This window comes from Crotalus tigris, unplaced genomic scaffold (genome assembly GCF_016545835.1).
Source record: "Crotalus tigris isolate CLP2741 ecotype Arizona unplaced genomic scaffold, ASM1654583v1 scf7180000019100.1392032, whole genome shotgun sequence".
Lineage (NCBI taxonomy): Eukaryota > Metazoa > Chordata > Lepidosauria > Squamata > Viperidae > Crotalus > Crotalus tigris.
The window spans coordinates 233,314-260,294 of record NW_024097375.1 but is presented as its reverse complement, the minus strand read 5'-3'; the positions used below and the strand labels follow the sequence as shown (position 1 = coordinate 260,294).

At 40.0% G+C, this 26,981-nt stretch overlaps 1 protein-coding gene across 1 annotated transcript in view; it reads left to right on the top strand.

The window, feature by feature from the left end:
* The first annotated feature begins 1,023 nt into the window (after window positions 1-1,023).
* LOC120315413 (metalloprotease TIKI1-like) overlaps window positions 1,024-26,981 on the top strand; it is a 78,799-nt gene continuing 52,841 nt past the window's right edge. The window contains exons 1-2 of the mRNA XM_039359709.1: window positions 1,024-1,713; window positions 16,536-17,096. Coding sequence (XP_039215643.1) covers window positions 1,600-1,713; window positions 16,536-17,096 — 675 coding nt within the window. The 5' untranslated portion in view covers window positions 1,024-1,599. The remainder of the gene's footprint in view (window positions 1,714-16,535; window positions 17,097-26,981) is intronic.

Sequence of the window (26,981 nt, the reverse complement as noted above, 5' to 3'; positions counted from 1 at the left end):
GAGCCCAAACACAGAATGGGGTTCAGGGAATAGACAGCCTCCTGACAGGTCTTGGACTGACCTAGGGGGTTCTACAGAGACGCCCAGCAGTGGCTATCACTTCAAGGGGCCTGAGGGTCTACAGCTAGGTAGGACAACCAGGTCACAAAGCAACAGAAGCCCTGGCCTGACGAGCCCGGTGGGCAAGCAAGCAGGCCAGGCATCGGGGCACAGTCCTTGGAAGACACCAGGGCACAGTAGAGAGAACAGGCTCATGCCTCCCTCCAGTCAGGGGACTTATGCCAGTAACCCAGAGCTAAGAAGGTCACAGAGAGCAAAGAAATCTCCTAAGTACCTAGAAGATTACATAACATTGTTGGCAAGACAGAAGCCAGTAAACAGTGGGAACACTGGGGAGCAAATTGTCGTGTAAAATAAATGTTGTATGTTGATAGTAGTTTTAGCCCGGGGGAAAGGGGTGTTATGTCCCGAGCCTTGCAAACGGCTCGGGCGTTTGCAGGCAGTCCCGGGCAGGTGCAAAGCTGCCCGGGACCAGACAGGCTGTCGCCAGCGCCGTGCGCATGCGCGGGTGCTGGCGCGGGAAAAGTAACCCATTTACCCGGGAGTTGCCTATATAAGAGGCTGTGAGGCGTTTGGGCTGAACTGAAGCCATCTTCCTGTAAGCTGAACGCTGAATAAAAGAACCTGAGAACTCCAGCCGCTTCTCGTGTCTGTTTTCCCGCCAAGGACGCAACACATACCATCTGAAAACCTTCTTATGTGGTAATTAAAAACCAAACTGGCGGCCTAGTTGGCAAAGGCTTCAACTGCAGGGCTTTAGTTATGATCCATTGGCTGTAAGGGAGTTGTGTCTAACAGGGAGAAGGGTTGACTTATCTGGATGGCCTTTCCTAGATCTCCTATATGAATCTGCGACTGCTCTGTTTTCCCGACGTGGGTCTCAGAGCGTTATTCCTGCCCTGGTGCACAGCCACCGTCCCAAGGAATCCGCGCTGGGTTGTAGCCGCGTGGGATGTGTTGCAACAACTACGCGGAAAATCCAGCAGGAGGCCAACTGGGCCCGGGGCGGAGGTCAGAGCGGGGAAAGGAGGAGGGCTTCTCCGGCCGGCGGCGGGAGAGTTTAGGGTTAGGCACCTCCTGCGGCCAATCCCGCCAGCCTATGACTTGCTGCCTCCATCCACGGGGGCTGCTCCAGAAACTCCGCCGTTCTGCTCCTGGAGCAACTTTGCACCGGGAAGGCGAGAGACTGACGGAGAGATCGGGCGGGGGAGGGACCTTCCTCCCCCCCTCCGCGGCATGGCGAGTCCTCCTCCTCCTCGCAACCTGGGACAGAGACCCTTTAAGAGGTGGGGGCAGCGGCAGGAAGGCTTGGCTAGGGGTTGATTTAGGGAGCGGGCCGCTAGGACAGGCGCCTTAAGCGCCCTAAGAAGAAAAAACACATTTTGGTCTGTGCGGGAAGAAAGCTGAACCACCAAAGTTCCCCCCCCCCCAAAAAAACTTGTTCGTAGTTCGGCCGAGTGATTGAGATTTCCCCCCCTTCTCCCTCGTGTCTCTCCCACCCACCCACCTATTCGTGCCCCGGGCGTGGAGTAAAGTAGGATGGTGGTTTACAACGCCGAGCTTCGCTTGTTGCTGCTTTGCCTCCTGCTGCTGCTGGTTGGAGCGAAGCCGAGCCGGGATCCCACTGCGGCTAGCTGCGAACGCCGCGGAAAAGTAAGTTCTTGCCCCGGGATGAGCGAGGTGCGGGCGAATTTCACCCAGCGCGGGATGGAAAAGGAACCCCACCTCCCGAGTTCGTCCGGCCAAGGTGGGAGGGCGGCTTGGAAGGGGGAGTTTGCCTCTGGGGAATCCAAGGGAGGAGGGCGCGCACACCTCCAGCTGTTTGTGCCTCTAAGGTCAGGGAGCCTCCCGAGCTGTATCCATCCGTGCAAGGCCCCCCCCCCCCATGTAGAGCAGTGGAAAGCTAAATGTGCGGGAAAAACTTTTGGTTTTGAACGGGGCTGGCGGGATGAGGTGATGGCAGGCTTGTTAGAAGGCGTGTTAAAGCCGCACCTATCTAGTCCTGCGTGCAGGCGAGGCTTTCCCCCTTCAAATCACAGTGGAGGGCAAACCACGAGTGCTACCCTATTGTGTTTTATAAAGCCACGAGAATCATTAGCTACCTGTTATGGAGATGTCTTCTTGGGATGTCGGAGGGTAGCTGTCAGAAACACTTTAGACAACACTTTGGTTCAGGAAAGTGTAGAAGGCAGTCGGCGTCTGGGCAGATAAATGCTTACCAGAGAGTAAGTCCTCCTCCCCTCCCCCCACCTATTAATGCAGGAATTTTGACTAAACGTGAGTATGCGCATCTTTTTGCTCCCTTTCCATTCCAGGTGTGTTGAAAGCGTTAGTCGGGTCCCTGAGGTTTCCCCCCCCCCCACGCCTCGCAGTTGCTCGGGAAGAACAACACAATGGATGCGTGTGAATTAACTGACTAAGCTTTAAAGTTTAAATCGCAGATCCGGGTTCCCCGTGTAAAAGCTGAGTGGAAGGAAGGGAAACCGCTTTTCCAGGCTCTGAGAGATTGGAGATAGCACGGGTGGTGTTTTCTTCATAAGAGAGGGGGCGGGGTGTAAATTAGCCCTTGATGGGATTTAGAGTGCCTTTAATGAGATCCAGCGGGGAGGGGAGATAAGGTTCAGCGGAGGTGCCTGCCTGCTGTTTGTTTGGTTCGGCCTCTTTTGAGTTTTGTTTACTTTTGACACTCCTTTGCCAAGCTCTGGATCCTCATCCCTCCTTTGCACTGTCCGCACCTTACCAAGATTGGGGCCCCCACCTTACCAACATGTGGGGGGGGGGAGAGGAGCAGAGACAGACAGGAGATTCCTATATTACAAACGAACCTCAGCAGCTGCAGCTTCCTTCTGTATTTTTTTTTTAATCTCTTCTAAAAGAAATATTTGTTAAATGGCTAAGTTTAAATCTGTTAAAGACTGCTTTGAGGGATCCTTGGTGCTCTTTGAGCTTGCTTGTTTTCTTGCAGATGTTTCACTATCCTAACTAGGTAACATCAGTGTTAGTCAGTGAAAGAAAAGACTGCTTTTTTCTCTCTTTCAAAAGTCTACCTATTGATTTTGGGGGCATCTGAACTAACTAAATAAAATTACTTGTCACATTTTTCATAGAGACATCCCCTGTTCTCTCCCCCCCCCCCCATGAGAATTCTATAGAAGATTGCATAAAGCAAGCTGATCTCTGGATGGTCTCTATAATCTTGTTCCCTGAAAATACCAATTCAGCCCCAAAAATATAACATTTGAATGAAAGTTTTTTTTTAACAAAACAGTGTGCATATTCTGGCTTGTCCATGTGTTTTTGTACCCTGGGGAGTATGATGATGTATACCCAATGGCTTATCCCCAAAGAGATGTGCATAAGCTTGCAGGTATAGTTAGGAAATAAAAACTGTTGAAGTGGCCTTTTCTTCTGAACAAGTCTTTGTAGGAGGGAGTTATTTGTCTTAATATTAAAGCATGACCAGTTTTACTCAAACTTATAATATCTTTTTTCTTTGTCACACAAATGGTCAAAAACCCTACTTTAGAACTCTGGTGTAGATTTGAACTAGAGTTGCAGGAAAAAAGTACATTTGAACAGTAAACTCATGTGCATATATTTTGTATCAGGAATGTATATGGGTCCAAGAAAATGTCCACCAGTTCAGGCTATATACTGATACCAGGGAATTCACATTTGTTTCTTAAAATAATTCTAAAAAGAATGGCTACAAAATGTTTACTGACCTTGTTTAAGAAGCAACTTATGCACAGAATTGTGGGCCTTGATAATAGCAATAAAGAATGAAATTGAAGAAATAGACTGTTAAAGAAATCCAAGCATATGGTTAGAATGGGGCAAAAGTCCAGAAAGCAACTTTTCAAATGGTTTTAATCCTGAGTACATTCCTTGAAAGCAAGTCAGTTTTAATTTAGTGTCATGCAGTGCACTGGGGAATCAGTCTGGTGGAGTGACATTAGAATGGTATGTGGCAATGGCTGAGCAAGAATTAAAATATGCACTTTATCAACAGACTAAAACATGGCTTAAAAAACCAGCAACAGTTAGTCAGAAATTAGTGTGTTATCTCATATAACTTTATTCAAAAGTAAATCCTGCTAAATTGAATGGGTTTTACTGCCTGGAAAGCACATACAGCATTTTAGCTATGCTAATAAAATCAGCTCGGTTTACGCTAGTCAGAAACTATTCCTTGGCTTTTAATGGCATTTAGCTACCATTAAATCTGACTTGATTTGAGTTCAATTCCAAGCAATGCTGAAAATGCTGCTACAAAATTATGGTGCTATCTGAAATAATGCTTCAGGGAGAGATTTCATGCAGTTATTTCCTGATGATCTAATTGTGCAAGTTGGTTTGTAAGAGTAATTAAATTTCAACTTATCTGATTCTAGTCTAATCACATTTTTGAAAACAGTGAATTGGCCCTAGAAACTAATTGACAGATGTTGCATTCAATTAAACACTATCATAATATGATCATTTACATGGACCTGCTCACAGTCTTTTGCAGTGCTCTTCATGTTTTGGAGTTGCCCATATAGAATGTTACAGCAATCTTACTTGAAGATTGCTAAACTATAAATGACTGTAGCAAGATCAGTATTCTCCAGAAAACACGTAATCATTTGAAGGTACTTATCCAAGAATAATACAGGAAAAAAGGGGACCTTTTGTAGGGCTTCAAAGGTTGCTAGCTTTGAGACACACAAAACTTTAGAGTACATCTATTGAGACTTGCATCTCAGAAACAATTGGATCTATCAGAAAAGTTGCCTTCAAGTTACTTAAAAGAAAACCATGGCTAACAATATCCATAGCTGACTATCAAAACCAACACACAAGCATTCCCCCTCTGTAACTCCCAATGTAACTAACTCCACCAGAATGATCAAAGCTCTATTTAGCTCTAAACCAGGCTGAAAATCTGATTTTAAAGGATCCAAATCACAGGTGGGTAACAGCTGGGCTGTTAATCATGTTTTTATAGCCACTGATTAATGGCTGGTCCACATTCTCTGGGTGGTACGCTGTCTGATAATCTGGGTGATAAATAGGTAAGTCTTGGTTTGAATCTTACATCTTCTGTCATATCCCTAGCTGGCCTTAGGCAAGCCACATGGCAGCAACAGTAAGGAGACAGATGCTACTTCTGGATTTATTACATACAGTAGTAAAAGGTTAGCTGGCACTTGTGACAAAATATACTGTAGGGGAATATTACTCTCTACATTCAAGGAATTGGCATATTTGGGCATTCCACATGGGTCTCTAATGTTAAGGTCCTCAGTGAGCCCAAAGGCTTGTAATAAATTTCCAAGTATTATGTATTGGTCAGACTCAAAACAGATGCTGGCTAATATCAATTGACAGGTCTTTGCAATGCCACACTAGTCTTTCAAATATAGGCATTTTTTTTAAAAAAAAAATTAGCTTCTCTCTGTGTATTGCTCCATCTGTTACTTAATTGGCTTCCAAAAAACCCCCACTAGCTCCGGTGATGGTTCTGTACTCTAAGGCACATATGAGGAAGAACATTGCATCCATCTCTCCAAAAAGGATGGAAGCCGCTTTGGAAGCTGAATAGACAGAATATACTGAAATGGCAGAGGCGACGTTATGGTCCTGTCTGAGAGAGTTTAGGACCTCTGGATCCTGATGAAGTAGACAAGGTTCTCTGCAACTTTAGCTTTACTACTTGATTTGGACCCTGCTCCACCTGGGTGGTGGAGGAGGGCACCAATAGTTTGTTGCAGGCTGAACTCAATGGCTCTTTGAAGGACGAGGAAATGTCAGAAGCTCTTAAAGACAGATTGGCTTGCCCAGACCTGGATCTAACAAAATTGGGTAGTTTCCTTTTGGGGGAAAGTTATTGAGAAAGTGATGGGACTATCGCTACAGAAGCGATGAAGGTTATCATAGTCCATATCTGGACTTTTAGCAATTTAAGTTCATATCTGAACATGAAACAGAAACCAAACTAGTCAGTGTCATAGATGAAGGGGCTTAAATGGAGGTGGGCATGACCAATCTTGTCCTTCTAGATTAGAACTTTCAGCAGTTTTTGATGCTGTTGACTAAGATATCCTTTCTGGACCAACTGCAAAAGAGTAGAGGAACGCTGTGGCCAGAAGGGCTTTTGCAGAATTTTGACTGGTGCGCCATCTGTGGCCTTACCTGGAACAGGATGAAGACAGTCATTCATGCCTTTATTGTCTCTTTATTAGCTTATTGTAATTCACTCTGTATGGTGCTGTCGTTGAAGACCACCCAGAACACAGCAGCATCTGTGCTCAGTTGACAGTCATAGTACTGTCACATTATACTGCTGTGTTAGTGCAACTGAAGGAGTTGTTTGCATCTATAAAGCCCTGTATGTCTCAGGACCATCTTTCTTCAATAGTTTCTTCCCATTCTGCCCAGACAACTAGGGAGTGCCTGCTAAGAGTTCCCACCTACTAGAAGTGATGGCATGAGTAGGCTAATGTTTACAGTTCTCTGTAATATCTCCCCTGCTCTGGAATAGTTTGTCCTCTTAAGAATGGCTCCCTCTGTCATGGCCATCCAGAAGCAGATATTCTTAGATGGCCCTTGGGGGTTAAGTGTACCCAATAGCAGCATTTCCCATTAAACCAAAATGTTAGCCTTTTATCTTTAGATTTTTTTCCCCAATTATTTTTATTTTGACATGCCTTCTATGTACTGTGTGGATTCTGTAAGCTGCCTAAAATGGTTGGTTTCAGGTGGTTAGATACATTTCATAAATAACAGATACACATTTCTTGCTCATGGTGTCTTGGCTGTGCAGTTGTCTGAATCCTTAAGCAAAAGAAATATATAATTCTGTTTTGGTTATAATTTTTATTATGTCTTGTTTATTTCAAAGTAATTCAAAGCTGAGACCTGGATTTGCTTTGGAAATATCTTAGTCCAAGTACAGTATATTGGTAATTTTATTTCATGGAAGACTTGAATGTTGCTATAGATTAAACTTTCCCCAGATCTCTGAACTCGCTTGTTAAATCACTGAGGATAGGCGTTTCTCTATAGATATAATTGGAAAATAGGTTAAAAGGTATCCTTTTATATGCCTGTTAACTGAGACTGTATAATATCCAGAAAATATGTATAACATTCAGAAAAAATGTCCAGATGGATTGTTGTTGGTTTTTTTTACCCTAGATTCAGTTATGCTAGGGCAGAACTATGAAAGGGGAAAAGTTAGTCAGCGTGCGTTCAGATGGAAAATGAGAAGCCCGTGTCAACATCCTTATCTAGTAAATTTTATGTTCTCTTGCTACTCTTGTAAGATTTGATTATCACCTTCCAAGCTGTTTAGTTCCGTCTTCCCCATTGTGATTTTATCTATCAATGCTGATCTGGAAGGGGTAAAGGGAAGTCTGGTAATCTGATTAAGACTACTGAGCTTCTAAAAATCTGCTCCTATTGATATTGGATCAAAGATAGTCGTAGCTCCACGAAAGAACAGCAGCATGTAGCCAGGAATGATTGACCATGTGTTCTATCAAAGTGCCCAACTTTGGACCATTTCGGCCCTTGATCTGATTTGAATCATCTGGAATTAATAGTTATGGGACTATGCTTCCATGTTTGTTTATTAAATTTCTATACCACCCATTTCAACTAAGTGATTTTCGGTAGTTTACAACAACATGGTAAGTTGTACCCTTTTTAGTGACTGCTCTTCGTGGTGATGCCTACATTAAAATTTTATCTGATTTTCACATTCTTTTAGACTGAAAGTAGGTAAGAAGGAAAGCTGCTTGGCAAAATGTTCCTTTTCCAAGATTATGGTAAAGATGGGGAAAGAGGCAACTTTACCTATAGCCTCTTTAGCGTACACATTATCCTTAAGTTCTAGATGAGCTTCTAAAGTACCATGCCTATTAAAAAAACAGTTTGAAGAGCTAGCCATAAAATGTCTCATTTTTAAAATCACTCTCAGCAGTTTCTGTTTCTAGTTCTTTATCAATTGCATGAACTTTTGAGAACAGCAAAAGTTGTAGCTTGTAGCTTTTAGAAAGTTGTACAAGCAGAGTTGTAGCTTGTCGTTTCTTTGTGCCTTTTTACATGCTGATTTATTTATCTATCCTATTTCCAAACATACAGTGATTTCTTTTATGCTGTAACTGTTCTTTAAAATGAATAAGCTAGAACACATTTCATAATCCTATTTTCTCACAAATATTTAAAAACGGCCCATTTTTCAGACTTTCACATCACTTAACCTTATCCAAGTCCTGTTACATTTGTGATGTTCACATGTTAGCTTCCTATTTTCAGGATGGTAATATCTGAAAACGGTAATCTAAAGGTTATTGTTACAATAATTCTAAAGAACTGAACACATTATAGCACATATAAATGGTAATTCATGAAAATTAAAACTTATATTCAGTGTTTTCAACATACGTCCTTGAATTGTGCACATACTTACCATTCATTCATTTATTATTCATTCATGTAGCTTCCATAAATTGAGGGTGTGATTCTTGCTTTGCTTCTTGTGTTAGCAGTCTCACCTTCGCTCTGCCAGATGGAGTCATATTTTATTACAGAAGCCAGATTGTCAAAAGAATATTAATTATCAGCAGGAAGAAGCAAGTTCCGTGCTGGCTTCAATCTCTTTTTTCTTTGCCAGTGAATGAGACTTGATATTGCTTAACTTTGGATTGAAAGTTCCTCTACTTTTGAGTGTTTGTGCAGTGAAGGAACAGCTTCATTGTGTTAGGTTTGTATTTTAAAGCCCGATTTTACCTATGACTAATCACATTTGTTTCACTTTTAATGTTAGTATTTTTTCAGCCAGAAAAATAGATACATCTGCTTAGCTTTGCCACTATAAAGAGTAAGTCTGAGAAGTGCTTAATTTTCTCCAGGATTGTCTCCAAGTCTTGAAGAACTGTGTGTAGTGATATTTTGGTTTGAAACCATGTTGTGCTATTTTTCTCTTATGGCAGAGGTCCCCAACCTCCAGTCCGTGGACCAATATCGGGCCACGGCATGCCAGCAACTGGTCCGCACAAACAAGCAAAGCCCCATCTGTGGGATGCAGGCAGCACACAAAACCACGCCCACCCCGGTCCGTGGAAAAACCTTTCTCCACGGAACCAGTCTCTGGTGCCCAAAAGATTGGGGACTTCTGTCTTACAGCAAAGGCAGTTGTACGCTTTGAGTGATAACCAGAAGACTTAACTAGGTTAACAGAAACTCATTACATTTTTATTACTTAGCTATTAAAATAAAATTTCTTAATAAATAAAACCTTGTGATACATGGCCTTCAAAACTGAGAGCGTAAGGGCCATATTTCTTTACTGTATATACCCATACCTGGATTTTTTCCCCTAGCTTTTGTTTAATTTGGTATTATGTACACCAACCTTAGTTTAGGTTTGAACCCAACCCATTGTAGTTTAAACAACCCATGTGTTGTTTAAACTAATTAAGAAACCTAATTTCTGTGTGATATCAATGAGCAAAATATTATTTCAGTTAACAACTGTTAAACTAAGGTTTCAGAAGACTTCGCTAACACGGTGCCATCCTAAAGTGTTTGTCTACAATTCCTATCATCCTACAATCATCACCTCCCAAGTTGGAGAAGACTTGGCTACACCACACTGGCTCCCCACTTTTATACTTATTCTTTCTTTTCTACTGTCAAAATATAAGCTCTTGGAACAAGAACATGGCTATTTATTCCACTGTTTAATGGTCTTTCTATTTAGTTTGTGGCAAAATGACCTTGCCACTTACAGTAATCTCCAAAAGCTGTATAGTATACTTCCTGTGCAAAGATTTTATTTTTATAGGTGCTGTAAATTGTAACATATTGAAGTTATGGTCAAAATGAATTTTAAAGAAAGATCTTCCTTCAAAATAGGATAATGTAACTTAACTGTTCTTAAAAAGACAGCTGATTTCAAATGATTTAAGTTGATGGAAGAGGTCTTGAATTAATTTATTTTGTATGAAATATTTTTCTCTCTCCAGAAAATCACCTTTGACTAATCAGCTTCTTAGAAACATGAACTTAGAAGTGGCCATTGAGGCCTCTGAATTCAATGTCCTGCTCAAACAGGAACCCAGAATAATGTATCACTGATGGTTTAGCCTCTGCTTAAATATATTCAGTGGAGGGTATCCCACTGTTAATTGAGCGTAATGTTTCTAGAGACTTGATGTTTCCAGAAATCTTACATCTGGGTTGGACATTCAACAGACTTAAGACAAACAGCCAGATGTTAAGGGTGAGATCAAAGGAGAATGAAATGTGGCATTTTTAAAGGCAGCCTATGTATTTGCTTCCTGCTTTCTCTACCTTTAGTTTGGAATGCATATTGTTCCAGTTCATAGACTGTAAGCAAACTCAAGGTCACCAAAAGGAATCTTCCAGAATGTATGGAGTTTTGTAGCAGGTCAGTTTATGGAGGAGTACAGCAAAGCTGGTAATTTTAGATCCAAGACATAATAACTGGAGGTGGAAGGCCTTAGATAGCTGTATGCATTACTTAATTGGGACATACAGCTTTATTGGGAAACACATAATTAAGTCAGTTAGCTGTCCCTGATTATGATTAAAACTCCGATAAATAGCTTTGTATTTTAAACTCAAAGTGTAGAACCACCATTGTTACAGGAATAACATGGAATCTACTTCTTTGGCAATAGAGTTTCTTGGGTTTTTTTTCTTGAAGATAAATATCACTTCACTTTAGAAAATGTTGTAAGATCAAAATAACAACATGCACTTTTTAAAGCATCCATGGCTAGCAAATTACTATCATAATAACTATTAAAAATAATAAAAAGATGCTGCAACACTTAATTTGACACACTCAGATATATCCCATGTATGTCCTAAACGTGGTCTCCTGGATATGTCTTCCATCATTTTCCACTCTCCAGATTATGCAGCCTCATTTTTAACCCTGAAGTTGAGGTGTGGTTGCACTGTTATTACCTATTTCAAAATGAAGAATGTATACCTGGAATTGTGTGAACTGGGAACCTCCCCTTTTCTCTCTCCTCTCTCCCTTCCTTTGCAAGAGACTCTTAGTGCATTCAGAGGGTTTGGCAAAGTACCTCTACATCACGGGTGTCAAATGTATTGTGACTTTTTTCACATTGCCGGAACTGGGATGGGCACGGCCTCTGCATGATGCAACCGGCCTGTGGGCCGGCAGTTTGATACCCCTGCTCTACATCTTGAAATGTGAAAATATTGGGACCTCTCACAAGCATTGCATAGTCAGTTGTACATCTCCACCTCACCTGATCTTTGCTTCTGTAGAGTCAATATCCTGGTGGCTGCACCTGTGTGCCTGGAGAATCTGTGGAACCTCTAAAAACTGCACTCAAGTCTTGGAGAGTTGCAGGACTTCAGTGCTTTAGGCAACATGTTTGAGAGGTATTTAATGAGTTTTGTATGTGACTTAGCATAATACTTTACAATGCTGTCACTTAGTATTATGACATTCCATATGACTATGGGATATTTGATTGCAGGCAAATAGCAAGCATTGTCTGGGACAACATTTGAGAGTAGTATTGAAGCAGTTTGCCTGTGTTGCTTTTAGGATCCCCCACCCCCCACCACACAATTTTTCCAGTTAGACTACTATTCTGATTGTCTTGTAAGTAAGTAAGTTGGTCTTGTTGACCAACTTTTTTACAACGAAAAGGAGGACACAAATAAATTGAAGAAAAAATATCGTAAATAAAAGAAACATTTTATTCATTACAACAATAATACAGAATACACTATAATATGATGAATGCATAATAAAAACATTTGTAACAATAACATTTTATATTGTAATTATGCTTACATGCCACGCCCCCGCCTGCAGCCGCCCCGCCAGCACTGCTGCCCCGCCATGTAGAGCGGGCCCCGCGGCTCCCAAAGCACCAGCTGTGCCGGCTCCAGCCACAGGAGGAAGCCCGCCATTGACACACCCCATCTACAGCTGCCCCGCCAGCACCACCGCCCACTCTGCGCAGCCCCATGTAGAGCAGGCCCCACAGCTCCCACAGCACAGCCACCACCACCCCTCACACCTCCGCCTGCAGCAGCCCCGCCGCCCCTGCCTCTTGCACCCGCAGTCATTATTGCCCTAGCAGGGCCGAAGATCAAGAGTAAGTTACCATGGCATCGCCACTCCAGTCTCCTCCAGGTATCTTCGGGATTAACTAGGAGATGGTGTAGTTGGGTAGCAGGGAGGGGTACAAAGTTCTTGCCAATTCGCCTTCGCTGCAGACAACTTACCTGTGCAAAGTTTGCCGGCCGAGTGTTTTGGCGTGCTCAGCAGCAATTCCTATTGGCTTTTGCATAGCTCATGCAAAAGTTGAAAAAAAAAACCATCAAAAAAAAGGTGCCGGAATGCCGTTCTGAGCGTTCTATGAGAAAAAAAAGCCCTGCAGATTAGTCTTCAAATATCGAAAAGGAGGACATGTAGGAGGACACTTTTCAAGGGAGGACAGAACTCACAAAAGGAGGACTGTCCTCCCTAAAGGAGAACGGTTGGTCACCTTATTGTAAGTCTTCCAGGAAATCAGCAATTTTATACTTCTATAGCAAATTTTATGTTTTGAGTCATTGTTGTGTTATTTATTAAAGTATTTTTGTTAAACTCTTTTTTAAACAAGAAATTTGCTTATAGTACCTAATTGTTCAGGAGCTTTTATCTTTAGTTCTTGGATAAATTATTAATAATAGTAAACTGACTTGGAATTAACAGTGTTGATTCCTGGTGACAGCTTGGCCTAGTCTCTGCAGTTTTCTTGGTAAGGTTTTTGGAAGTGGTTTGCCATTGCCTCCCTCCTCGGGCTGAGAGTAAGGGACTGGCCCAAGGCCACCCAGCTGGCTTCATGCCTAAGGCAGGACTAGAACTCACAGTCTACTAGTCGGGTGCCTTCACCACTACAGCAAACTGGCTTTCCTTGAATGAAGGTGAAGAGAAGCATAATAAATAAATTGTAGCAGAAATAATCTAAGGCAGGGGTCCCCAACTGGCATCTGATTGCGGCATGCTAGAAACCGGGCTGCGCAAACAAGCAAAGCCAAATCTGCGGGATGCAGGCAGCATGTGAAACCACGCTCCTTGCAGTCCACAGAAAAATCTTCTCTACGGAACTGGTTCCGGGTGCCCAAAAGATTGGGGGCCACTGATCTAAGGTAATATAGTTTTCCACATTCGACCACTCTTATTGACATTGTTGTGGGAAACGATAGAGATGCAGTCTTTCTGCTGTATCAGAAGTTGACCTGAATAAATGGAATCTAAATGTTTTAATAAGAGAAACAACACTGATGAATGTTCCTTTTTATCATTGTCCTGCTGGTCCCTATTCAATAATTGTCAAATAGCTCTTGAAGATGAATACAGTGTCAGATTTTGGTGTGTAATTTTAAGAAATGGCATTTCAAATTCAGACCATCTGGAAGAACACACCGTTGCTGCTTTGGAAATACTTCTGCTAAACTGCAGTATAACATTAAGGAAAGTAAAAATAAAAATAAGTGTTAACTAGTGTGAATGGAATGCTATTTCCTGTTTTGGATCTATAAATACAACTTTTTTCTTGCTATAGCTTGAATAAACTTAGCATCTATTTTAACTGTTTTAAAAATAAAAGTTATTAGATAACTGGCATAGGTGCTCCTTCCAGTTCCGTAGTTCTGTGATCCTAAATTTAAGATAATCCCTCACTAAAAAGATTTGGGGGTGGGGGATCTCAATAAAGACAAAAATCCTCTACTGCCCATCTTTTATCTTGCCAAAGTTAATGTCGATTGCAGTTGAAACCAATCCTGAGATCTTCCAAAAGGTAAAAATTAAATACTTTACTACTACATATATTAATCATTCTCTCATTGGCACAGAAACCTGTCACGTATAAAAATGAACCATAGGAATAAATATGGTTCAAAAATTGAGTTAAATTTCAGCTTCTCTCACAGGTGGTCAGTGTGACCAATGGGCTTCCTGCTTGTAATATGTGAGAATTAAATGCAAACACATAGTGATACGTGTTACATTCCTTATAGGTGGCTTCAGATTATTGGTACTTTTTGTTTTGAGTGTACTGTATTGTGGAGATAACCATACTGAGCTGGTGAAGCTTTGTGTAGCTTCACAAAAGAGAAGAAGCATGTAGTCCCACCACCGTCTGATGTGTATGGGGAAAGTGAAGGACCTGGTAGAAGCCTATGATCAGTTTCTAGACCCATTTGCCAAGGAGAAAACTCAGACTTAACTCCACTTTTGTTGAACTTCCATTAGCAAGGAGATGTTATTTTTGTTCAGATGGATGGGAGACTTTTAAGCAATGGAGAAAACACTGGAAAAGCGGCTTGTGCTGTCAGTTTGGGACGTGGGGAGGGTTATCTGTAGGCCTGAGGCTACTCATAATTGAAAAGGCCTAATTGAAATTAGGAGTGTGGAAGTTTAGACCCGATGCAAAAAAATGATAGCTGAATTCTCTTTGCCTACGCATCCTTTAAAGCAGGGGACCCCGACCCCTGGGCATTGGACAGGTACTGGTCCGTGGCTTATTAGGAAGGGGGCTGTACAGCTGGGGGTGAGTGGCAGGCAAGTGAGTGAAACCAAAATCATTCCCCCTCCCCCCCGACCATGGAAAAATGGTCTTCTATGAAACCAGTCCCTGGTGCTGCTTGCCTGGGCTGCATTGAGTGAAGAGAATTGTCTTGGGTTGCATATAAAATATATAAGTGTGTGTGTGTGTGTGTGTGTGTGTGTGTGTGTGTGTGTAAATAATGCTTAAAGTTTAGGGTCTTGTGGGGCTGCATTACTAGCTGTCCAGGGCTGCATGTGGCCCATGGGCCACAGGTTTGACACACCTGCTTTGAAGTGTCAGTTCTGTAAAAGTCTACGTCCTGTAACATCTACTTAGGTTTCACTGGGTTCCAGTTCTACAGCCTCTCTTTTGCCACGGGTTTCAGAGAAATTTATTATGTGGGAAACCACTTTTTAAGGGCACAAACTGCTTTTTTCTGGTGCAACCACAATGTCTGGTTTTAAAGTTGCAGTATTGAGTCTGGGAGCAAGTAGGAGTGCTCTTCATAGGACAGTCTAACAAAATGCAGGCCTTTATTTTATTTTATTTTATTTATGAGACTTATATACCGCTTTAAGTGCAAGCACTCTCTAAGCGGTGTACATCAGTAAGCAATGTATATATATATTTACATTGCCCCCAACAATCTGGGTCCTCATTTTACCTACCCCGGAAGGATGGAAGGCTGAGTCAACCTTGAGCCGGTGAGATTTGAACCGCTGACCTGCTGAACATAGTCAGCTAAAGTGGCCTGCAGTACTGCACTCTAACTGCTGCACCACCTCGGCTCTTTGTCTCATCCTGGGACCTTTGTTACATTAGATCTGAAAACAAGGGGTAGAGAGTGGGTGGGCGGGCATTAATCAAATTCTGAGTGGGCCCGGGGCGATGCCTTTTCTTTCTAAAATGCCTTTTCGAAAGACTTGGATCTGTCTGTGTGCTCTTTGTAACATACAGTACAGATCAGGCTTATTTAAAACAAAGGGCTATTGACCTTCCTAACCCCCTCCATGCCTGTGGCAGCTTTTAAGACTCATTGTTTGCTTTTAAGTGGGTAGGTGACACTTCTCGTCTCTTTGGACTTTCAGTTATCTTCATTCATCTGATCAACAAATAAAAGAGGCTTCCTTTTTTTCACCCTCATATCCTGCCCCAAATCACTTTGCCTTTATCTGTAGGCTGCTAATATCAATCTCCTATGAGATTTTCAAAGTTATAAAATATATTTTATGGACATTTGAAGGCTGTTTGCAGCATCCTGTTTCTTTTTTCTTATCGGGAGATGCTGTGGCCTTGGCTTTTTTAAAAGACGATTTATTATTGATGTATAATATAAAAGTTTTTCTTTTTTCTTTTCTTTTATATACATACTGTTTCTCTTTCCTTTTGGGATAAATAGCATTGTGCAAAACACAGAATAAGGAGTAGTAAACAAAAGAAATTAGAGGTGTACCAGATTAGAGAAGAAAAAAAGCCTTCTAAATATATGAAGTTAAACAGCACCTTGAAAATGCTCTGTAACCTCAGTCCATTTTTTTCTAAGAGAAATCAGTAACTGTGTTCTATTCGTTTCTCAGTTATTGCTCACTTCTCTATTTCAGTTGTACCAATGCTACTATGAGAACTTCACCTAACATCTAATGAAGTCAATTTTTTTGTTTTGTTTTATTTTTTGGATTTTCCCCTGCCTTCCTGATTTTTGCACTAGAAACTTAGCCTCAGTCAAGATTTGTACCCAATCTACTGTTTTTTTCAATAAATTTAATGACAGGCTATGCCATTCATCCATCTCACTTAATGATTAGTTGTTCCCCATGTTGTTTCCCATATACAGCCTTATTTATTTTCACTGCTGTGTTTCCTTTCCTTCAGCAACGTGAGCTGAACTCCTTCCTGTGGACTATAAAGAGAGACCCACCATCTTACCTTTTTGGTACCATTCATGTCCCGTATAATCGAGTCTGGGATTTTATCCCTGAGAATTCTAAGAAAGCTTTCCGGGAGAGTCATGCTGTCTACTTCGAGCTGGACCTCACAGATCCCTACACAATCTCTGCTTTGACCAGTTGCCAGCTCCTACCGCAGGGCAAGAACCTTCAGGATGTGCTCCCCAGGGATCTCTATCGCCGACTCAGGCGCCACATGGAGTATGTCAAGCTGATGATGCCTTCCTGGATGACTCCAGATCAACGAGGCAAAGGCCTGTATGCAGACTATCTCTTCAATGCCATTGCAGGCAACTGGGAGAGGAAAAGGCCCGTTTGGGTCATGCTGATGGTGAATTCTCTGACTGAGGTGGACATCAAATCACGGGGTGTGCCTGTCTTAGATCTGTATCTGGCTCAAGAGGCAGAACGTCTCCAGAAGCAGACTGGAGCAGTGGAAAAAGTAGAGGAACAATGCTATCCATTGAACGGTCTCAATTTTTCTCAGGTAAGGAAGTTCAGACTTTTGTTGTTAGACATATGAGATATTCAGTTTGTGTTCTCATAATTCTTAGCCAGTAACCTTAGAGGAACTGAAGAATTTAGAACATTAGGTCATCTTTTTTATCATTGAACACTTTTGTCTAATATTATAAAAGAAGGAAACAGATCAACAGAATAAATATTATAAAAGAAACCTTCTGTAGAACAGAAGGTGCAGTCCATAGAACTGCTTTTATTAAAGCCCCAGCAAAATAAATACCATATCTCCTGTTTGAATATTAATGTATTTGTTCTAGAAATACAGTGTTGTTATTTTTTTATTTTTATTTAAAAACACTTTTTACACACATAGCTATGGTTACTTTTTCTGTTTAGGCTTGAACTGTTTCACATTTTTCCTGCTGTGACTTTGCAGACATGTACAGATCTGTCAAGTATTTGTTCCAAGCTGAATGTGTAAATTGAGATCCCTAACACATTTCTGTTTAACAAACTAGAGTTGCAAGCCATTTTTTTTAACTACATGATTTGGGTTTATTAAGAGAACCTTGTTTTACAGCTTTCCATTAAAGCCAGAGCGATTAGTACAGTATATTGACTACAAGTCCTTCATCACAGGACATTATGGCTAGAAGTGATGGTATTGGAGTTCAATAGCATCTTGGTTAGAAAAGAAACTAAAAATATAGATTTCTCTTGGTTAGCCAGCCAAGAGGAAAATTGGAATGCTGGTGAAGCATACATGAGCATACTTGATATGTAATTACAGCCAATTAGCATGACTTGACAAATTTATTGTTGTTTGATTAATAGACATTCTGGGGGCTATGCAGCATTTTAAAAGGCAAAATATAGCATCTGTCTGCAATCCTTTAGAGCAGGTCCATATCTTCTCCCAAGACTGCACAGATTCTAACCATAGCTGCAGTTCAATTCCAGCTAAAGATAGATTTGGGTTAGAGCAGGCATGTCAAACTGCCGGCCCACAGGCCAGATGCATCATGCTGAAACCGCACCCACCCATTGCCGGCAATGGGAAAAAAGTCCTGATACGTTGTGTGACATCACGTGACGTCGCGAGTTTGACATGCCTGGATTAGAGAGTTGCAGACAGGTGCTATGTATGCACTTCTGTGTTCTCTAATGCATCTTTTTGCTTTCAAATCCAAAGTATTGCCCTGTGTTTGTACTGGGTGCCCTACCACTAGAGACTTAAAAGGGATGTTTGAAAAGATACCTGCAATTCCAACAGAAACTTAAGAAAGGATTCATTTCAAGTTATGGAAAGTGTCTTAGAATGCAACATATTGGAATGTACTGTATATCTTCCCCACTCATTTAGCCCTGTTAAACAAATACAACTATAATGCTGTTGCACGAAGACCTGGAGAAATGTTAACATAGTGTATCTGCTAAATGATGTCTGAAATTGTTGCTATTCCTTCTATGGAAGCAGCATGTTTGGAGTAAGCTGAAATGTTTAATGTAGGCATGTCCTCTGTTGCTTTGAAATTAAATACAGTAAAAGTGCCTCACCATGATAACAAAATGGCATACAGTAGAGTATGGAAAGAGCCACTGATAATATGATTATCAAGGAATCCCAGGCTTTGACACAAATACTTTGATCTCTAGTGGTTTTGAAAAAGCCATTCAAATTGCCTAAAATGTTGGACATCCTCTATCTGTCCTTGCTCTGCAAAGTTCTGCAAGAGACTGAAATAATATGAGAATCTACGTTCATGGATATCTGGATAGTTCTAGGACATAAGTGAAGGCTCTTGATATTATCAGATGAGTTTGTAATAAATCAGAAAGAGAAAAAATGTATAACTTTGAAGATTTTTTGAAAAATTATAAGAAAGGAATATGCCTGATCTCTAGCCCCTTTCCCTAAAAGAGAATTACTTTGACCTTTGTGTTGCTTCCTGGATAAGAATTTATCTTTTGCTTTAGTTCAATGTTTTTCAAACTTGGGAACTTTACGTTGTGTGGCCCTGAACTTGAGTTTGAGCAACAGTTCCTTACTTGCATTTCAAAAACAGTGAAAAAGAGGATTAGAGCTGCTTATCCCAAAGATACTTTTTCACAAGGCAACTGGACTTCATTGTTTTTCTTTGAAGACGTTTTGCTTCTCATCCAAGAAGCTTCTTCAGCTCTGACTGGATGGTGGGGAATGGAAAATTTATATTCCTGCAGACAGCTGTTCATTTGCATTCTTTTATCAAGTTGTTAAAGCTACCTGAAGGCTTATCTGTGTCTCCAGGGTCACCTGAGTACTGCAAATGGGTCTGGAGCCTTCTTGGAACTGTTGAAAGGACCGTGTTGTAGACTAGAGATAGATGATGTCAGATCCCTCCCCCTCTGTTGAGAGAGGGCTGTTCAGTTTTGACATAAATGGCCTCTTTGACCCCTCTTTCAAACCAGCGGTCCTCACTCCGGACTTTGCTGTCTTTGAAAGTGTGGCCTTTGTCTTTTAAATGCAGATGGACTGCTGACTCGTCCTGATGCTTTTGTTCTCCTTGTTGTGCCATACATTTATGAAGATGTTGTTTCGTTTCCCCAATGTACAGATCTGCACATGGCTCACTGCATTGTACTGCATATACCACATTGCTCATTTTGTGTCTGGGTGTTTTATCCTTGAGGTAGACAAGCTTCTGCCTTAGTGTATTCTTAGGTTTGAAGTGTGCACGTATGTTGTGTTGGTAGAAGATCTTCCTGAACTTTTCCAATATTCTTGCAACATATGGAATGACTACGTTGTTTCGTTTACTGATTTCTTCATCTGTTATGGAGGAGCTCTATGGGTCAAGATCAAAACACAAGAATTGGAAGCATTCACCAAACATATCAACTCGGTGGACAGATACATCAAATTTACCCATGAAGATGTTAAGGAAAGTAGTTAGTTTCTCTGGACTGTGCTGTATCCATTAAGGAAGTTAGAAGCCTTAACACTGAAATTTATAGAAAATACATTCACATGGATCAGTAGTTACATTTTGACTCACACCACCCACTGGAGCACAAAATGGGAGTTATCATAACCTTACACCACAGAGCTGAAGCCCTCAAAGTGTGTGGCTATCCCAAGTGGGCCTTCATCAAATCTCAAAAATGACCTACCAGAAGCTTGTCCATCCCAAGGATAAAACACCCAGACATAAAATCCCGATACGTGATGTGACGTCACGAGTTTGACATGCCTGCTCTAGGAAATTTAGTCTAGTACTCCATTTAGCATTCTCCAGTTCCCATGGGTAAAGTAAGGGAAGACCTTATACCTGAAATCTGAAAATTTCCCATGGGAATTTGCTTATTGGTTATTGAAGAGCAATATAATTTAGTTTTGTTGTAAAGAACAGTTTTGTTAATAATCAAAGTCTGATGAGTTTATAATATCAAATTCACCTTTTGGATGGGTGGAAGGTACACTTCCATTTTCATAATACAGGAAGTCCTCATGATAATTGAGCCCAAAATTTATGTTGTTAAGTGAAACATTTGTTAAGTGAATTTTGCCCCTAAACAGTTTTATCACTAAACAAATGGTTGTAAGTTCATATAGTTATACATAGTTTGTAATATTGCTTTTAAACGAAGATATTCCCACAGATAATGATATTTACTTAATTACAGATTTGATTGGACATGACAGTGCTGAGCTCTTATGTGAGACAATGTTGGTCTGCTTTGGCAGTGTTTTTCAATCCTGGCAACCTTAGGATGTGTGGACTTCATTTCCAGAATTCCCCAATCTGGCTGCCTGGGAAATAGTAGGATTTAAAGTCAACAGATCTTAAAGTTCCCAAGGTTGAGAAACACTGGTTTCTGGTTTCCATTACAATTCTCTTTTGGCAGTTTTATCTGCTGAAGATCTGTTGTACTTCTGGAGGATCACCATGTATTCCAAAAAGCTTCCCCACTTAATGTAGCCCTCAGTCCAGTACAGTTGTTTCAACTTATCATTGCTTCAAATTACCTAACAGGGCTTCAGGGAACATACATATCATTTTCCTTTGGTTATGCACACCAGGGGAAAAACTGATTTGTCACTATTGTACAGTAGGAATTAATTTGAAAGTGCTTATCCTTGATCTCGCTTTAGGTGAGATAGTACAATGTCATTCCTATTTCAGTAGATCACAGAAAATGATTTGATGTTTTTTAAGCATTCAGAAAGCATACTTGCTGCCTACAGTTCAAACCACAACTGAAGATTATGTAACTAGTTTTTATAAGGCTTACTCACTTTAAAGGAAAACTATTTTCTCCCCAGTAGGGGAGAGTCATCTCAGATTCACTGAGAAAACAGTACTGAAGGTAGATAGTATCACCTTTTTGATGGATCTTCCCAGATGGTGAATCTATGTTCTTTGAACACCAGGGGGCACATTTAAAACAGAGAGTACAAGCTCTTGAAAGCAGCCACCCGCTCTCCACATCTTACCGTTGTTGTTCTTAGGAACTGTAGTTCAGTTTGTTGCTACCTTTTAACATGGAAAATCATGGATACAGCATACTTAATGGGGCAAAACAAATAAAACATCCAGGGCTTATTGCTGTCACGCATAATCACAGATACCTGGTTCAGCATTCTAATTTTATGAGAAAGGTAGTTTCTTATTAGACAACACATCTGTTTTCAAATTGAGTATGGCAGATAAAATCACAGTACGGTATTTTATGAAAGTTACACAAAACAAATTGAAGACGTTCCCTCTGTCATTTAAACTTGCACTTGCTTATGTGTGGAATCAAATTTCTTGCCTTACAAATGTATCTTTAAAAAAAAATAAACCAAATTCATCGCAGAGCTAATTTTCAGCTTCACACGAAATTCAGGCAAACTCTGTTCACAGTATGTTTCAGTACACTTCATTTTATATTAATAGATGTGATAGACGATGGCAAGTTTTATAGGATTAATGTTCTGAGCAAGGCATACTTTCCACTGATTGATTCTGACCAATTTTGTTTTTCCTTTTATGAAAATATTTGAAACAACAAGAATCAATACCTAGGAAAAAGGGTAGTAGATAAATGAATAAAGTATCAGGAAACAGGAAGTTTATAAAAATCATGAAATGTGAAGTTCATTATTACATTAATTATAGGTTTATTATATCATTTTTAAAACAATATATGAAATTAATATATCTATCATTATTTCAAAAAAATGCACATATATAAGAAAAAAATATAAATTAATGTTAATTTCCCTCCCATTGTACACCAATTTAAAGTCACCATTTTTGTTTCAATATCTGTCATTTGAACAGAGAATGCTTTGACCAAAACAGTACTTTATACTTATGTCTAAATGCAAATTTACTCTGGAGGATGACATGTTTTAGACTAAGTGGCCATTGGACTGTTGAGAGAAATGAAAGACCAATGAAAATCTAAAAGCCAATGAACTTTTAATCCCAAAACTGTGTCACCAATCAGCTGTGATGGAAGGAAAATAAAATTTATGGATGTAGTAGAAGCTGAAAGGAGAGACTACATGGGTCAAAAGAGGTAGTTCTCAATTTATGACGACAGTTGAGACCAGAACTTCCATTTGCTAAGCAAGGCAATTCTTTAGATGCACCCAAATTTTGATCATGTGATTGTGGGGATGCTGAGATAATCCTAAATACAAGGACCAGTTGTAAGTCATTTCTTCAGTGCAATTGTATCTTCAAATGGTTGCTAAACAAAATGGTTGTAAATTGAGGACTACCTGTAATTGGAAGGACCTTGAGAAGAAAGAAGAGATAAGAGGCAAGAAGAAAAAAAAAACTGTTCAAATTGTTCTCAGTGTCAGGAGATCAATGGAAAATAATGTGAATTGGGTGATGGGAAAATTTCAACCCAAAAAACTGGGTCAGTTCTTGAATCCACACAGAAGAACTCAAATATGTTATCCCCAATTAATGTAACAAAAGAAGGGAGAACATTAGTTGAAGAGGATGATCATTTTGCTTTGGGGAAGGAAATCTCCACTTCTGTGGAGCATTAGGATGAAAGACTTGGCCTATTTTTAACTACCCAACTCTTAACAGATTTTCTAACTATAATTAGGACTTTATAACTGCACTGTCTTTATTGGTGTCTTTGTTTATTAATAAGGGTTAATAGGGTAAATTCTTAAGGTGAAAGGTAGAGGCTGCAGATAGTGGGTTTTAAATCAGAAGTTAAGTTTTTTCCTCCCTGAGAGTTGCAGAGAACAGGAGACCTGAAGTCTCAATAGTTTATAGGGAATCACTGTATGAGAAAGCTGATAGGGTTTGTCTTTATTAAAAAAACATGGACATCTGATTTCATATCAACCAGCCATTCCTTAGAGAGACAGTGTGGTGTAGTGGTTAAGGCATCAGGCTAGAAACTGGGATACTGTGAGTTTTAGTCTTGCCTTGGACACAAAGCTAGCTGGGGTGACCTTGAGCCAGCCATTCTGTCTCTGCCCTAGGAAGGAGGCAAGGGCAAAACTACTTCTGAAAAATCTTCCTATGGGGACTTGTCCAAGCAGTCATCAAGAGTCAACACTGAACTGAAGCCTTTCCTGTTTGCCTCCCAAGGTCATCATATAAGTAATAATCCATCTCAGTAAATGTAGGATTGCCTACCCAACAGAGAGGGAGAGCTCAAGTCAGGATGGGCTTGCAAAGAGGCATCCGTAAGTGTTAGAAAAACCTATCATTTTTCTGGCCTGTCTAAAAGATACTCCGATTTTATAATCTCATTCATTTGTCAAGGAAAACTTGACCAGGCATCCTTTGGCCACGCCCTTTTGCAATAGATTAATTTTGTGTAGAACTAACATCTTTCAGATTTGATTTTTACTTTCTTGGCTATCACTTTCTCTAGAACTCTTTGCAGTAATTTTTATAAATAAATAATAGGCTTGCATTGGCTGCTTCCTTACTGTTTAACCCCCCTCCCTCCTTTTCACAACCCTGTAATCCCTTAATTCAGGGTAGTAGAGTCAGGGCGACTGGATGGAGCTGAGCATTTACTGGCCAGATGCCCTTCCCGATGCCTTGCAGAGTTTGCAACAGATATTCTTTCCTTGTGCCTTAGGAGAGAAACATATGCCGCTACATAGCCTTGAACTCTCAACCTTCCAAATACAAGGCGAGCGTCTTCAGTACTAGACCCCCACTCTGCTCATGCTTTCTTACTGCTTCCTTACTGTTTCTTTGCTCCTATATTCTTGTATCATTTTAAAGTATAAATCTTTCAAATACTGTATTGCATCATAAATGTAGGTGTGCATGTGTATTCTGTGGTGGAAGAGCAAATTCCCCCTCCCATCTGTTGTCACTATCACTAGGCTGAAGAGAAACTTTCCTTTATCTGTGCCCTCATACCTTTGAACGCTAATACAAACCTTGAATTGTCCATTTTGACAACAAGTCGCACAATTATGCCTGGAAACTATGAACCAATTTTTATTCTTGCATCTCAATCTTCAACAGGGACATTTCAATATAGTGGCAAATCCTGGCTTATCATGGTGGAGTGGTAACTTTGTGTTGCTTCCTTTTCCTGAAACCATGAGTGGCAGAAGTAAAAAATTTGGCAAACTATCCAAAGCCAGGACCCTGATATTGTGTTTTATACTATTTGTTACAGTACTGTTGAAACAATGGTTTAAATATCTGAATTTTTGATTACACTCAGTTTTTGAAGAGAGTCGTTATGGGATCATCCTGCCAGGCAATTATGAGGTTTTGGAAGTGAACATTATGGATTGGATTGGATTCAACCTATTCAATTTAAATTGTCTTCCATCCTAAAAAACAGTTGAAGTGTGTAATACCAGTTCCTGCAGTTGACAGGCAATATTAACAGCTTTATAGCAGACTGATTATGAAACATAAATGCTGTATTTTCTCATAGGAGATCAATTTTGTCTGGCTGCAGCTAAAAGTACAATTCTGCTAGAGTATCATTATTTGCAAGACAGAGTGGTTTATATTCTATAACGCACGATGCTTTTGCACCTTTGCAAGCATTTGCTATGAATATTATGCCCAAATAGTGGTCACCTAAAATTTCTAACTTATTCAGTCAAATATAAAATGCATTTATTTAATGGTGTATAAATAAACATGACCACGTATAACATTTTTCTGCATTTTTGGGTTTTCAGTTTGGTTATGACAGGCTATGATTTAATTCATTTTAACAACCTGGAAAAAAATATTTAGACATTCTTCAATAGCGGGTAAGAAGATTAGCACTGGAAAACACTTTTCTAAAAAAAAAAAAAAAAGCAACAGTTCTTCAGGTTTTGCATTAGAGTTTTAAATTATATAACCTGTATCTAGCATAACCGGTGACCAATTTTGATGGAAGTATTTTCCCCCCCTATATTTGGTAATGAATTTTGCAGGCATTAAGAAGATCCACACCTACTTAACTGTAATTGGCTGAATTGGATTTGAGTGTGAAAAATGTTTAGGCTAAGGATTTGTTATAATCTCAGCCCTGGCTTATCCTGGTGTTAAGGAAGATTTATATATCCAGCCTTGTAAATTTCTTCAAGAGTTGTGTTGCCTTGCTATAATAGGATTAGCTGATTGCTACATGTGGCCAGATTATCTCTTAATAAAAGGTGAACTCATTCAGACTTTAGCTCTTGCACAGGATCTTTAGCTGGTCTTGAGAAGAACATGTCTTTCAAAATGTCCCTTTGTGTACTTGTGTTCTGTTCACTTTAGAGCAGACAGTTCTTTGTAGGTTGTGTTCATGTACTGAAAAATAAGACTTAAAATATTGATTCTTCAAATATGCACTGAATCTGAATCAGTCTGTTTAGCCTTGTCCTGGAAATTTTAATGAGAACTGACTTGTTTTAGTCTTTCTCTTTACCAAGAGAATCTAGGCAGATCTAAATCTTGATTCTAATAATACCTAAAATCCTATGTTCATTATGTCAACACATCATCCTTTGCGGAAAATTATTCCATCAAGTTTAGAATCCTTTGTGGGAAAAAAAATAGGACAAACCTCAAACCCTGGGAGGAGTTTGTATTGTACTTTTTCAAATAGTCCCAAGACACTAGGAAGACTTTGCCACACTGGAAAACTCTGCCTAAACAGAATGCTACAATATCTTAACCACTTATTATTTGAGGTTTTTCTTACTAGAAAATGACAAGGATTAAATTTGACTTCTTCTATATGCCAAAACATAACTCTGTGTGTAGCATTTAATATCTTTATTTCTGTATCCAGAAAACCAGGCTTAGGAAATGTTTCACTATTTCAGAAAACCTCTGAAATAAAATCTTTTTTCACTCCTCATTAAGAAATACTTAGACTTGACTTGCCATTGCCTAAAAGCACTAGGTATCCTTTTGATGTCATTGTTAAGTTACAATCACAGCATTTAAAGGTTCAATTACATGTAGTCCTCATTTAGCAACTGTCTTGGACAGTGGCTGTGTTATGACAGTGTTGAAAAAGTAACTTTGCAACAGGTGCCCATTTTTCTCAACCTTCTGTAAATTTGTAAAGCAAAGAAAAGCTGAGGTAAGATCATAAGCACAGTTGTGGCTTCACTTATTGACTGCTTTGCTTAATGACTGAGTTGCCGGTCTTAGTTGTGGTTGCTAAACGAGAACTACCTGTAATGGATTCAATTCAGGGCTGCTTTATGATTGCAAACTTTGTCAAAAAAATTAAAAACCCAAAGTGAATTCTGAACAGTATTAATCTGAGGTCATTTTCTATTTCTGACGTATTTTCAGCAGCCAAAGTGGAAGAAGAAAAAAAAAAGTGAACTAGAACTTTTAAATGTTATTTAGTGAGATGTTTTTCAGCTCTTTACATTTCTGAAACATCCACACTCAAAATAATAATTGCAAAAATATAACTTCTTTTTGTTCTA